General features: G+C 53.8%; 1 protein-coding gene across 1 annotated transcript in view; it reads right to left on the reverse strand.

The window, feature by feature from the left end:
• Window positions 1–12,638, reverse strand: part of CHRNB1 (cholinergic receptor nicotinic beta 1 subunit) — a 106,630-nt gene that overhangs the window by 49,424 nt on the left and 44,568 nt on the right. The window contains exon 2 of the mRNA XM_088463520.1: window positions 5,852–5,991. Within this exon, the coding sequence (XP_088319646.1) occupies window positions 5,852–5,991 (140 nt within the window). The remainder of the gene's footprint in view (window positions 1–5,851; window positions 5,992–12,638) is intronic.

Below are 12,638 nucleotides of genomic sequence, written 5' to 3' on the forward strand. Positions count from 1 at the left end.
AACCACATCACCATCAGAATCCTCCTCGCCAACTTCCTCCTCAGCGCCAGCTACACCAGTATCCTCATCCTGTTGTACTTCAACAGTGACATCTTCAATTTGCATATCAGCAAGTGGACTGTGGGTGCTCCTTTCAGCACTTGCAGGGGGCGTGCAAATGGTGGAAAGAGCCACCTCTTCCCGTCCAGTGCTGGGAAGGTCAGGCATCGCAACCACCACCACACTTGGACTCTCTTTGGGGATTTGTGATATCTTCTTAGAAAGCACAGTTCTTCGCTGTGCTTTTGCCAGCTTAACTCTTTTGATTTTTTTAGTGGGAGGAGTGCTTCCATCGTCATGTGAAGCTGAACCACTAGTCATGAACATACTAGGGATCGACCTTAGCCGTTCCTTGCCACTCCGTGTCGTAAATGGCATATTGGCAAGTTTACGTTTCTCTTCAGCTGATTTAAATGTCTTTTTCAAGGTCATTTTCCTGAACTTTGCCATTTGGGATTGTATGTGCCCTCTACTATGACATTGGGCATCGGCCTTGGCAGACGACGTTGATGGCATGTTATCGTCTATGTCATGACTAGTGGCAGCAGCTTCAGCACTAGGAGGAAGTGGTTCTTGATCTTTCTCTATTTTATTTTTATCGGAGAAAGTTTGGTCCTCCATTTATGTTATATCGATTTGATATATACGTGCGGCTAAACACAGAAAATAAATTTTTTTTTGGTTCGGACTGGAGTGTACTTTGTGGGTTACAGCACCCTTTAACGGTCAAGCCAGCCGGCCCTTTACTTATGACACAGGCGCACTCTTGGCACTACTTTGTTGATGCACGTGCGGCTACTGCGCACACAATTCACAAACACAGAAAATAATTTTTTTTTGGTTTGGACTGGAGTGTACTTTGGGGGTTACAGCACCCTTTAACGGTCAAGCCAGCCGGCCCTTTACTTATGACACAGGCGCACGCTTGGCACTACTTTGTTGATGCACGTGCGGCTACTGCGCACACAATTCACAAACACAGAAAATAATTTTTTTTTAGGTTTGGACTGGAGTGTACTTTCGGGGGTTACAGCACCCTTAACGGTCAAGCCAGCCGGCCCTTTACTTATGACACAGGCGCACGCTTGGCACTACTTTGTTGATGCACGTGCGGCTACTGCGCACACAATTCACAAACACAGAAAATAATTTTTTTTTGGTTTGGACTGGAGTGTACTTTCGGGGGTTACAGCACCCTTTAACGGTCAAGCCAGCCGGCCCTTTACTTATGACACAGGCGCACGCTTGGCACTACTTTGTTGATGCACGTGCGGCTACTGCGCACACAATTCACAAACACAGAAAATAATTTTTTTTTAGGTTTGGACTGGAGTGTACTTTCGGGGGTTACAGCACCCTTAACGGTCAAGCCAGCCGGCCCTTTACTTATGACACAGGCGCACGCTTGGCACTACTTTGTTGATGCACGTGCGGCTACTGCGCACACAATTCACAAACACAGAAAATAATTTTTTTTTTGGTTTGGACTGGAGTGTACTTTCGGGGGTTACAGCACCCTTAACGGTCAAGCCAGCCGGCCCTTTACTTATGACACAGGCGCACGCTTGGCACTACTTTGTTGATGCACGTGCGGCTACTGCGCACACAATTCACAAACACAGAAAATATATTATTTTTTTAGCACTTGGGGGGAGCACCCCTGATGGACAGAGCACCCCCTGGACAACACTACAGCACCCCTTTAGGACTGGGACACTGCACAGGACTTTGGAACTGACTGCACAACACAGTCCAGCCAGCCCCTATGGACTTTGAAGTAGTGGACACAGCCCCTATTAACAACAGCAGCACAGCACAACACAGCCAGCCCCTATGGACTTTGAAGTAGTGGACAACAGCAGCACTACACTACACTACACTACACAGCACTAACTCCCACCCTCCCTCTTCACTGTCCACAGCCGAGTGGGAAAATGGCGCCGACGCGGGTACCTTATATAGGATCCAAAACCCGCGAGACTCGGAAGGCGGGATGATGACGTTTTGCCTCGATTTCAGATCCGAGTCAGGCGGGAAAAGTCGAGCCTGACTCGGATCGGACTCGGATCGGGGGGGCTCGGGGGGGTTCGGATTTCAGAAATCCGAACCCGCTCACCCCTAATTTCTATATACTATTACTGTATACTCAGAGTCACCCCCCCATCCCTGACTATAACATGCACCCCGGCCCCACCGCCTACATCATAGACATCGTGTATCTGTAATTCTATATACTATTACTGTATACTCAGAGTCACCCCCCATCCCTGACTATAACATGCATCCCGGCCCCACCGCCTACGTCATATACATCCTGTATCTGTAATTCTATATACTAATACTGTATACTCAGAGTCACCTCCCATCCCTGACTATAACATGCACCCCGGCCCCACCGCCTTCATCATAGACATCCTGTATCTGTAATTCTATATACTCTTACTGTATACTCAGAGTCACCCCCCATCCCTGACTATAACATGTACCCCGGCCCCACCGCCTACGTCATAGACATCCTGTATCTGTAATTCTATATACTATTACTGTATACTCAGAGTCACCCCCATCCCTGACTATAACATGCACCCCGGCCCCACCTCCTACGTCATAGACATCCTGTATCTATAATTCTATATACTATTACTGTATACTCAGAGTCACCCCCATCCCTGACTATAACATGCATCCCGGCCCCACCGCCTACGTCATAGACGTCCTGTATCTGTAATTCTATATGCTATTACTGTATACTCAGAGTCACCTCCTATCCCTGACTATAACATGCAGCCTGGCCCCAACGCCTACGTCATAGACATCCTGTATCTGTAATTCTATATACTATTACTGTATACTCAGAATCACCCCCCATCCCTGACTATAACATGAATCCCGGCCCCACCGCCTACGTCATAGACATCCTGTATCTGTAATTCTATATACTATTACTGTATACTCAGAGTCACCTCCCATCCCTGACTATAACATGCATCCCAGCCCCACCGCCTATGTCATAGACATCCTGTATCTGTAATTCTATATACTATTACTGTATACTCAGAGTCACCTCCCATCCCTGACTATAACATGCACCCCGACCCCACCGTCTACGTCATAAGCATCCTGTATCTGTAATTCTATATACTATTACTGTATACTCAGAGTCACCTCCCATCCCTGACTACAGCATGCACCCCGGCCCCACCGCCTACATCATAGACATCCTGTATCTGTATTTCTATATACTATTACTGTATACTCAGAGTCACCCCCCCATCCCTGACTATAACATGCACCCCGACCCCACCGCCTACGTCATAGACATCCTGTATCTGTAATTCTATATACTATTACTGTATACTCAGAGTCACCCCCCATCCCTGACTATAACATGAATCGATGCCCCACCGCCTACGTCATAGACATCCTGTATCTGTAATTCTATATACTATTACTGTATACTCAGAGTCACCTCCCATCCCTGACTATAACATGCACCCCGGCCCCACCGCCTATGTCATAGACATCCTGTATCTGTAATTCTATATACTATTACTGTATACTCAGAGTCACCTCCCATCCCTGACTATAACATGCACCCCGACCCCACCGCCTACGTCATAAGCATCCTGTATCTGTAATTCTATATACTATTACTGTATACTCAGAGTCACCTCCCATCCCTGACTATAACATGCACCCCGGCCCCACCGCCTACGTCATAGACATCCTGTATCTGTAATTCTATATACTATTACTGTATACTCAGAGTCACCCCCCCATCCCTGACTATAACATGCACCCCGACCCCACCGCCTACGTCATAGATATCCTGTATCTGTAATTCTATATACTATTACTGTATACTCAGAGTCACCTCCCATCCCTGACTATAACATGCACCCCTGCCCCACCGCCTACGTCATAGACATCCTGTATCTGTAATTCTATATACTATTACTGTATACTCAGAGTCACCCCCATCCCTTATTATAACATGCACCCCGGCCCCACCGCCTATGTCATAGACATCCTGTATCTGTAATTCTATATACTATTACTGTATACTCAGAGTCACCTCCCATCCCTGACTATAACATGCACCCCGACCCCACCGCCTACGTCATAGACATCCTGTATCTGTAATTCTATATACTATTACTGTATACTCAGAGTCACCTCCCATCCCTGACTACAACATGCACTCCGGCCCCACCGCCTACGTCATAGACATCCTGTATCTGTAATTCTATATACTATTACTGTATACTCAGAGTCACCCCCCATCCCTGACTATAACATGAATCCCGGCCCCACCGCCTACGTCATAGACATCCTGTATCTGTAATTCTATATACTATTACTGTATACTCAGAGTCACCCCCATCCCTGACTATAACATGCACCCCGGCCCCACCGCCTACGTCATAGACATCCTGTATCTGTTATTCTATATACTATTACTGTATACTCAGAGTCACCCCCCCATCCCTGACTATAACATGCACCCCGACCCCACCGCCTACGTCATAGACATCCTGTATCTGTAATTCTATATACTATTACTGTATACTCAGAGTCACCCCTGGCCTCTCAGATTATACAGTATATGGATATATGGGGTAATCTTGCGAGTGAGCTGGAACAATAATCATTGGCCAATAATGGTGAGAGAGAGAATTAGGTTATTATAATGGACACACAACTGCTGGAGACTGATTCAGAGCCGCTCGCAAGCGGCCGCTCGTTCGCTCCGAGCGATGTTCGCACAACTGCGCATGCGTATGGGTCGTAATGCGCATGTGCCAACCAGTCATTGCGGTCACAAAACGTGCGCTCGTAATACAGCGAGGGGCTGCTAATTTGAGTGACAGGATGAGGCGTTTGTGGGTGGTAACAGGGGAAGGTGCTTGAAAACGGGGAGTGGAGATCAGAACGCAGGCGTGCCAAACAGTCAAAGCGGCGGTTTTTAGCGGAAGTAAATCCTACCACAAGCACTGCAAGCAGTTCAGACGCCTTTTGATGTTCCCGATTAATCTAATAAATAGCGGAGATGACGTATGATGCGAACGGCAAAGGGGCGTCTTTAGAAAATAGCGAGCGCATTTTTCGGACGCTCGCTCAGACATAGAGGCGTCAACAGACCGCAAAGAGCGAGCGCTCAATTTAAATATCCTGCCCCTTTTTAAGAACGAGCGTCTGCAAATAGCGTCCGGCTCTGATTCAGGTCCTCTGCCACCTATATACCTTCATATAATGTGTCAGTATTAGGGATGTTAGGGACCCACCTTATGGAGGATCACCATGAGTGGGTAGGTGGGCAAATATCTTTGGCGAAACATGTACCAAGAACCTTACTTAAAAATCCCTGTTAATTGTTGGAGCAGATTGTAAATGTTTGATCATCAGAATTCTTAATACCTACATTTCCTTCTAATTATGTGCCCCCTCAGTCTTCCTCCCACTCCCCGGATGTCCCCTTGTTATATAACTATGAAGTTATTCTCCAGTTCTTGGGCTGGAAATCCCAACAGCCGCGTTCCCTGTACCGGCAGCCGCTAGAACCGCGACAACGCTGCAGCTTCTGTACAGCAATGTTATACTGAGACTACGTAACTCCTCATATCGTCTGGTGAGCTGACACTTCTTTTAGTTGGGGGTCCATGTACAGAGATGGGGGCAGCTGTGCTTATTGTGCAATTGTTATATACAGTATATATATATGTTTCATTTCAGTTGAATTCAGGGTATCTCACACTTTATCCCCGGTATGGATTTGGTAGCGCTGGCCTTTATAGTGAGCGCTTATTCTTACCAGGCTAACGAGCTGCGACAGGATCATCCCCACCTGTACAGTCACCTTCTCCTGCGGGGTCCTGGTGGGTCGGACATGGACATTGTAGTCCTCGAAGAGCTTGTCCCTCAGGGCCCCCTCTCTGGTGGCGACGGCGGTTCCTGTCAGCGACACAAGAGCCATGAGAGAAACGGATCAGACTCGCTAAAGAGAACAGGGGGAGACACTAATCATAGCAACCAATCAGCTTCCTGCTATCATACACAGACTTAGCTGCAGTACCCGGCTCTACTGGGGTGGAGGTCGGTGATCTGTCTCTCCCCAGGCAGCCGGCTCCCTCCCTCACTGGGCTGCACTCTGGTGATATCAGCTCCCATATACTGAGCCACGCCTCCTGCACAGGGACCACCTCTAGGGACTTGTACTGAGCCACGCCTCCTGCACAGGGACCACCTCTAGGGACTTGTACCTAGCCACGCCTCCTGCACAGGAACCACCCCTAGGGACTTGTACTGAGCCATGCCTCCTGCACAGGGACCACCTCTAGGGACTTGTACTGAGCCACGCCTCCTGCACAGGAACCACCTCTAGGGACTTGTACTGAGCCATGCCTCCTGCACAGGGACCACCTCTAGGGACTTGTACTGAGCCGCGCCTCCTGCACAGGGACCACCTCTAGGGACTTGTACTGAGCCAAGCCTCCTGCACAGAAACCACCTCTAGGGACTTGTACTGAGCCACGCCTCCTGCACAGGGACCACCTCTAGGGACTTGTACTGAGCCGCACCTACTGCACAGGGACCACCTCTAGGGACTTGTACTGAGCCACGCCTCCTGCACAGGAACCACCTCTAGGGACTTGTACTGAGCCACGCCTCCTGCACAGGAACCACCTCTAGGGACATGTACTGAGCCGCGCCTCCTGCACAGGGACCACCTCTAGGGACTTGTACTGAGCCACGCCTCCTGCACAGGGACCACCTCTAGGGACTTGTACCTAGCCACGCCTCCTGCACAGGGACCACCTCTAGGGACTTGTACCTAGCCACGCCTCCTGCACAGGAACCACCTCTAGGGACTTGTACTGAGCCACGCCTCCTGCACAGGAACCACCTCTAGGGACTTGTACTGAGCCACGCCTCCTGCACAGGGACCACCTCTAGGGACTTGTACTGAGCCGCACCTCCTGCACAGGGACCACCTCTAGGGACTTGTACTGAGCCACGCCTCCTGCACAGGAACCACCTCTAGGGACTTGTACTGAGCCACGCCTCCTGCACAGGGACCACCCCTACGGACTTGTACTGAGCCACGCCTCCTGCACAGGGACCACCTCTAGGGACTAGTACTGAGCCACGCCTCCTACACAGGAACCACCTCTAGGGACTTGTACTGAGCCACACATCCTGCACAGGAACCACCTCTAGGGACTTGTACTGAGCCGCACCTCCTGCACAGGAACCACCTCTAGGGACTTGTACTGAGCCGCACCTCCTGCACAGGGATCAACACCTCTAGGGACTTGTACTGAGCCGCGCCTCCTGCACAGGAACCACCTCTAGGGACTTGTACTGAGCCGCGCCTCCTGCACAGGAACCACCTCTAGGGACTTGTACTGAGCCGCACCTCCTGCACAGGAACCACCTCTAGGGACTTGTACTGAGACACGCCTCCTGCACAGGGATCACCTCTAGGGACTTGTACTGAGCCGCACCTCCTGCACAGGAACCACCTCTAGGGACTTGTACTGAGCCACGCCTCCTGCACAGGAACCACCTCTAGGGACTTGTACTGAACCGCACCTCCTGCACAGGAACCACTTCTAGGGTCATGTACTGAGCCACACCTCCTGCACAGGAACCACCTCTAGGGACGTGTACAGAGCCACGCCTCCTGCACAGGGACCACCTCTAGGGACGTGTACTGAGCCACGCCTCCTGCACAGGGACCACCTCTAGGGACGTGTACTGAGCCACGCCTCCTGCACAGGGACCACCTCTAGGGACTTGTACTGAACCGTACCTCCAGCACAGGGACCACCTCTAGGGACGTATACTGAGCCACGCCTCCTGCACAGGAACCACCTCTAGGGACTTGTACTGAGCCACGCCTCCTGCACAGGAACCACCTCTAGGGACTTGTACTGAGCCACGCCTCCTGCACAGGAACCACCTCTAGGGACTTGTACTGAGCTGCGCTTCCTGCACAGGGACCACCTCTAGGGACTTGTACTGATCCGCGCCTCCTGCACAGGAACCACCTCAAGGAACTTGTACTGAGCCGCACCTCCTGCACAGGAACCACCTCTAGGGACATGTACTGATCCGCGCCTCCTGCACCGGAACCACCTCTAGGAACGTGTACTGAGCCACGCCTCCTGCACAGGGACCACCTCTAGGGACTTGTACTGAGCCGAGCCTCCTGCACAGGGACCACCTCTAGGGACATGTACTGATCCGCGCCTCCTGCACAGGAACCACCTCTAGGGACGTGTACTGATCCGCGCCTCCTGCACAGGAACCACCTCTAGGGACTTGTACTGAGCCACGTCTCCTGCACAGGGACCACCTCTAGGGACGTGTACTGAGCCACGCCTCCTGCACAGGGACCACCTCTAGGGACTTGTACTGAGCCACGCCTATTGCACAGGAACCACCTCTAGGGACTTGTACTGAGCCACGCCTCCTGCACAGGAACCACCTCTAGGGACATGTACTGAGCCGCGCCACCTGCACAGGAACCACCTCTAGGGACATGTACGGAGCCCCGCATCCTGTACAGGAACCACCTCTAGGGACTTATAGTGAGCCGCGCCTCCTGCACAGGAACCACCGCTAGGGACGTGTACTGAGCCACGCCTCCTGCACAGGGACCACCTCTAGGGACTTGTACTGAGCCGCGCCTTCTGCACAGGAACCACCTCTAGGGACTTGTACTGAGCCGCGCCTCCTGCACAGGAACCACCTCTAGGGACTTGTACTGAGCCACGCCTCCTGCACAGGGACCACCTCTAGGGACTTGTACTGAGCCACACCTCCTGCACAGGGACCACCTCTAGGGACATGTACTGAGCCACACCTCCTGCACAGGAACCACCTCTACGGACTTGTACTGAGCCACACCTCCTGCACAGGAACCACCTCTAGGGACGTGTACTGAGCCACGCCTCCTGCACAGGGACCACCTCTAGGGACTTGTACTGAGCCACGCCTGCTGCACAGGGACCACCTCTAGGGACTTGTACTGAGCCGTGCCTCCTGCACAGGAACCACCTCTAGGGACATGTACTGATCCGCGCCTCCTGCACAGGAACCACCTCTAGGGACGTTTACTGATCCGCGCCTCCTGCACAGGAACCATCTCGAGGGAAATGTACTGAGCCACGCCTCCTGCACAGTGACCACCTCTAGGGACTTGTACTGAGCCACGCCTCCTGCACAGGAACCACATCTAGGGACTTGTACAGAGCCGCGCCACCTGCACAGGGACCACCTCTAGGGACTTGTACTGATCCGCATCTCCTGCACAGGTACCACCTCTAGGAATTTGTACTGAGCCACACCTCCTGCACAGGAACCACCTCTAGGAACTTCTACGGAGCCGCACCTACTGTACAGGAACCACCTCTAGGGACTTGTACTGAGCCACGCCTCCTGCACCGTAACCACCTCTAGGAACGTGTACTGAGCCACGCCTCCTGCACAGGGACCACCTCTAGGGACTTGTACTGAGCCGCGCCTCCTGCACAGGGACCACCTCTAGGGATATGTACTGCTCCGCGCCTCCTGCACAGGAACCACCTCTAGGGACGTGTACAGATCCGCGCCTCCTGCACAGGAACCACCTCTAGGGACGGGTACTGAGCCGCGCCTCCTGCACAGGGACCACCTCTAGGGACTTGAACTGAGCCACGCCTCCTGCACAGGGACCACCTCTAGGGACGTGTACTGAGCCACGCCTCCTGCACAGGGACCACCTCTAGGGACTTGTACTGAGCCACACCTCCTGAACAGAAACCACCTCTAGGGACTTGTACTGAGCCACGCCTCCTGCACAGGGACCACCTCTAGGGACTTGTACTGAGCCACGCCTCCTGCACAGGGACCACCTCTAGGGACTTGTACTGAGCCGCGCCTTCTGCACAGGAACCACCTCTAGGGACTTGTACTGAGCCGCGCCTCCTGCACAGGAACCACCTCTAGGGACTTGTACTGAGCCACGCCTCCTGCACAGGGACCACCTCTAGGGACTTGTACTGAGCCACACCTCCTGCACAGGGACCACCTCTAGGGACATGTACTGAGCCACACCTCCTGCACAGGAACCACCTCTACGGACTTGTACTGAGCCACACCTCCTGCACAGGAACCACCTCTAGGGACGTGTACTGAGCCACGCCTCCTGCACAGGGACCACCTCTAGGGACTTGTACTGAGCCACGCCTGCTGCACAGGGACCACCTCTAGGGACTTGTACTGAGCCGTGCCTCCTGCACAGGAACCACCTCTAGGGACATGTACTGATCCGCGCCTCCTGCACAGGAACCACCTCTAGGGACGTTTACTGATCCGCGCCTCCTGCACAGGAACCATCTCGAGGGAAATGTACTGAGCCACGCCTCCTGCACAGTGACCACCTCTAGGGACTTGTACTGAGCCACGCCTCCTGCACAGGAACCACATCTAGGGACTTGTACAGAGCCGCGCCACCTGCACAGGGACCACCTCTAGGGACTTGTACTGATCCGCATCTCCTGCACAGGTACCACCTCTAGGAACTTGTACTGAGCCACACCTCCTGCACAGGAACCACCTCTAGGAACTTCTACGGAGCCGCACCTACTGTACAGGAACCACCTCTAGGGACTTGTACTGAGCCACGCCTCCTGCACCGTAACCACCTCTAGGAACGTGTACTGAGCCACGCCTCCTGCACAGGGACCACCTCTAGGGACTTGTACTGAGCCGCGCCTCCTGCACAGGGACCACCTCTAGGGATATGTACTGCTCCGCGCCTCCTGCACAGGAACCACCTCTAGGGACGTGTACAGATCCGCGCCTCCTGCACAGGAACCACCTCTAGGGACGGGTACTGAGCTGCGCCTCCTGCACAGGGACCACCTCTAGGGACTTGAACTGAGCCACGCCTCCTGCACAGGGACCACCTCTAGGGACGTGTACTGAGCCACGCCTCCTGCACAGGGACCACCTCTAGGGACTTGTACTGAGCCACACCTCCTGAACAGAAACCACCTCTAGGGACTTGTACTGAGCCACGCCTCCTGCACAGGGACCACCTCTAGGGACTTGTACTGAGCCACGCCTCCTGCACAGGGACCACCTCTAGGGACTTGTACTGAGCCGCGCCTTCTGCACAGGAACCACCTCTAGGGACTTGTACTGAGCCGCGCCTCCTGCACAGGAACCACCTCTAGGGACTTGTACTGAGCCACGCCTCCTGCACAGGGACCACCTCTAGGGACTTGTACTGAGCCACACCTCCTGCACAGGGACCACCTCTAGGGACATGTACTGAGCCACACCTCCTGCACAGGAACCACCTCTAGGGACTTGTACTGAGCCACACCTCCTGCACAGGAACCACCTCTAGGGACGTGTACTGAGCCACGCCTCCTGCACAGGGACCACCTCTAGGGACTTGTACTGAGCCACACCTCCTGAACAGAAACCACCTCTAGGGACTTGTACTGAGCCACGCCTCCTGCACAGGGACCACCTCTAGGGACTTGTACTGAGCCACGCCTCCTGCACAGGGACCACCTCTAGGGACTTGTACTGAGTCGCGCCTTCTGCACAGGAACCACCTCTAGGGACTTGTACTGAGCCGCGCCTCCTGCACAGGAACCACCTCTAGGGACTTGTACAGAGCCGCGCCTCCTGCACAGGAACCACCTCTAGGGACGTGTACTGAGCCCCGCCTCCTGCACAGGGACCACCTCTAGGGACATGTACTGAGCTTCGCCACCTGCACAGGAACCACCTCTAGGGACATGTACTGAGCCACGCCTCCTGCACAGGGACCACCTCTAGGGACATGTACTGAGTCGCACCTCCTGCACAGGAACCACCTCTAGGGACTTCTACTGAGCCACGCCTCCTGCACAGGAACCACCTCTACGGACTTGTACTGAGCCGCGCCTCCTGCACAGGGACCACCTCTAGGGACGTGTACTGAGCCACGCCTCCTGCACAGGGATCACCTCTGGGGACTTGTACTGAGCCACACCTCCTGCACAGGGACAACCTCTAGGGACTTGTACTGAGCCACGCCTCCTGCACAGGGACCACCTCTAGGGACTGGTACTGAGCCAAGCCTCCTGCACAGGGACCACCTCTGGGGACTTGTGCTGAGCCGCGCCTCCTGCACAGGGACCACCTCTGGGGAATTGTACTGAGCCACGCCTCCTGCACAGGGACCACCTCTGGGGACTTGTACTGAGCCGCGCCTCCTGCACAGGGACCTCCTCTAGGGACTTGTACTGAGCCGCACCTCCTGCACAGGAACCACCTCTAGGGACTTGTACTGAGCCGCGCCTCCTGCACAGGGATCAACACCTCTAGGGACTTGTACTGAGCCGCACCTCCTGCACAGGAACCACCTCTAGGGAATTGTACTGAGCCGCGCCTCCTGCACAGGGATCAACACCTCTAGGGACTTGTACTGAGCCGCACCTCCTGCACAGGAACCTCCTCTAGGGACTTTTACTGAGCCGCGCCTCCTGCACAGGGACCACCTCTGGGGACTTGTACTGAGCCGCACCTTCTGCACAGGAACCACCTCTAGGGAC

This window comes from Taudactylus pleione, unplaced genomic scaffold (assembly GCF_031769625.1).
Source record: "Taudactylus pleione unplaced genomic scaffold, aTauple2 ptg001392l, whole genome shotgun sequence".
NCBI classification, from domain to species: domain Eukaryota; kingdom Metazoa; phylum Chordata; class Amphibia; order Anura; family Myobatrachidae; genus Taudactylus; species Taudactylus pleione.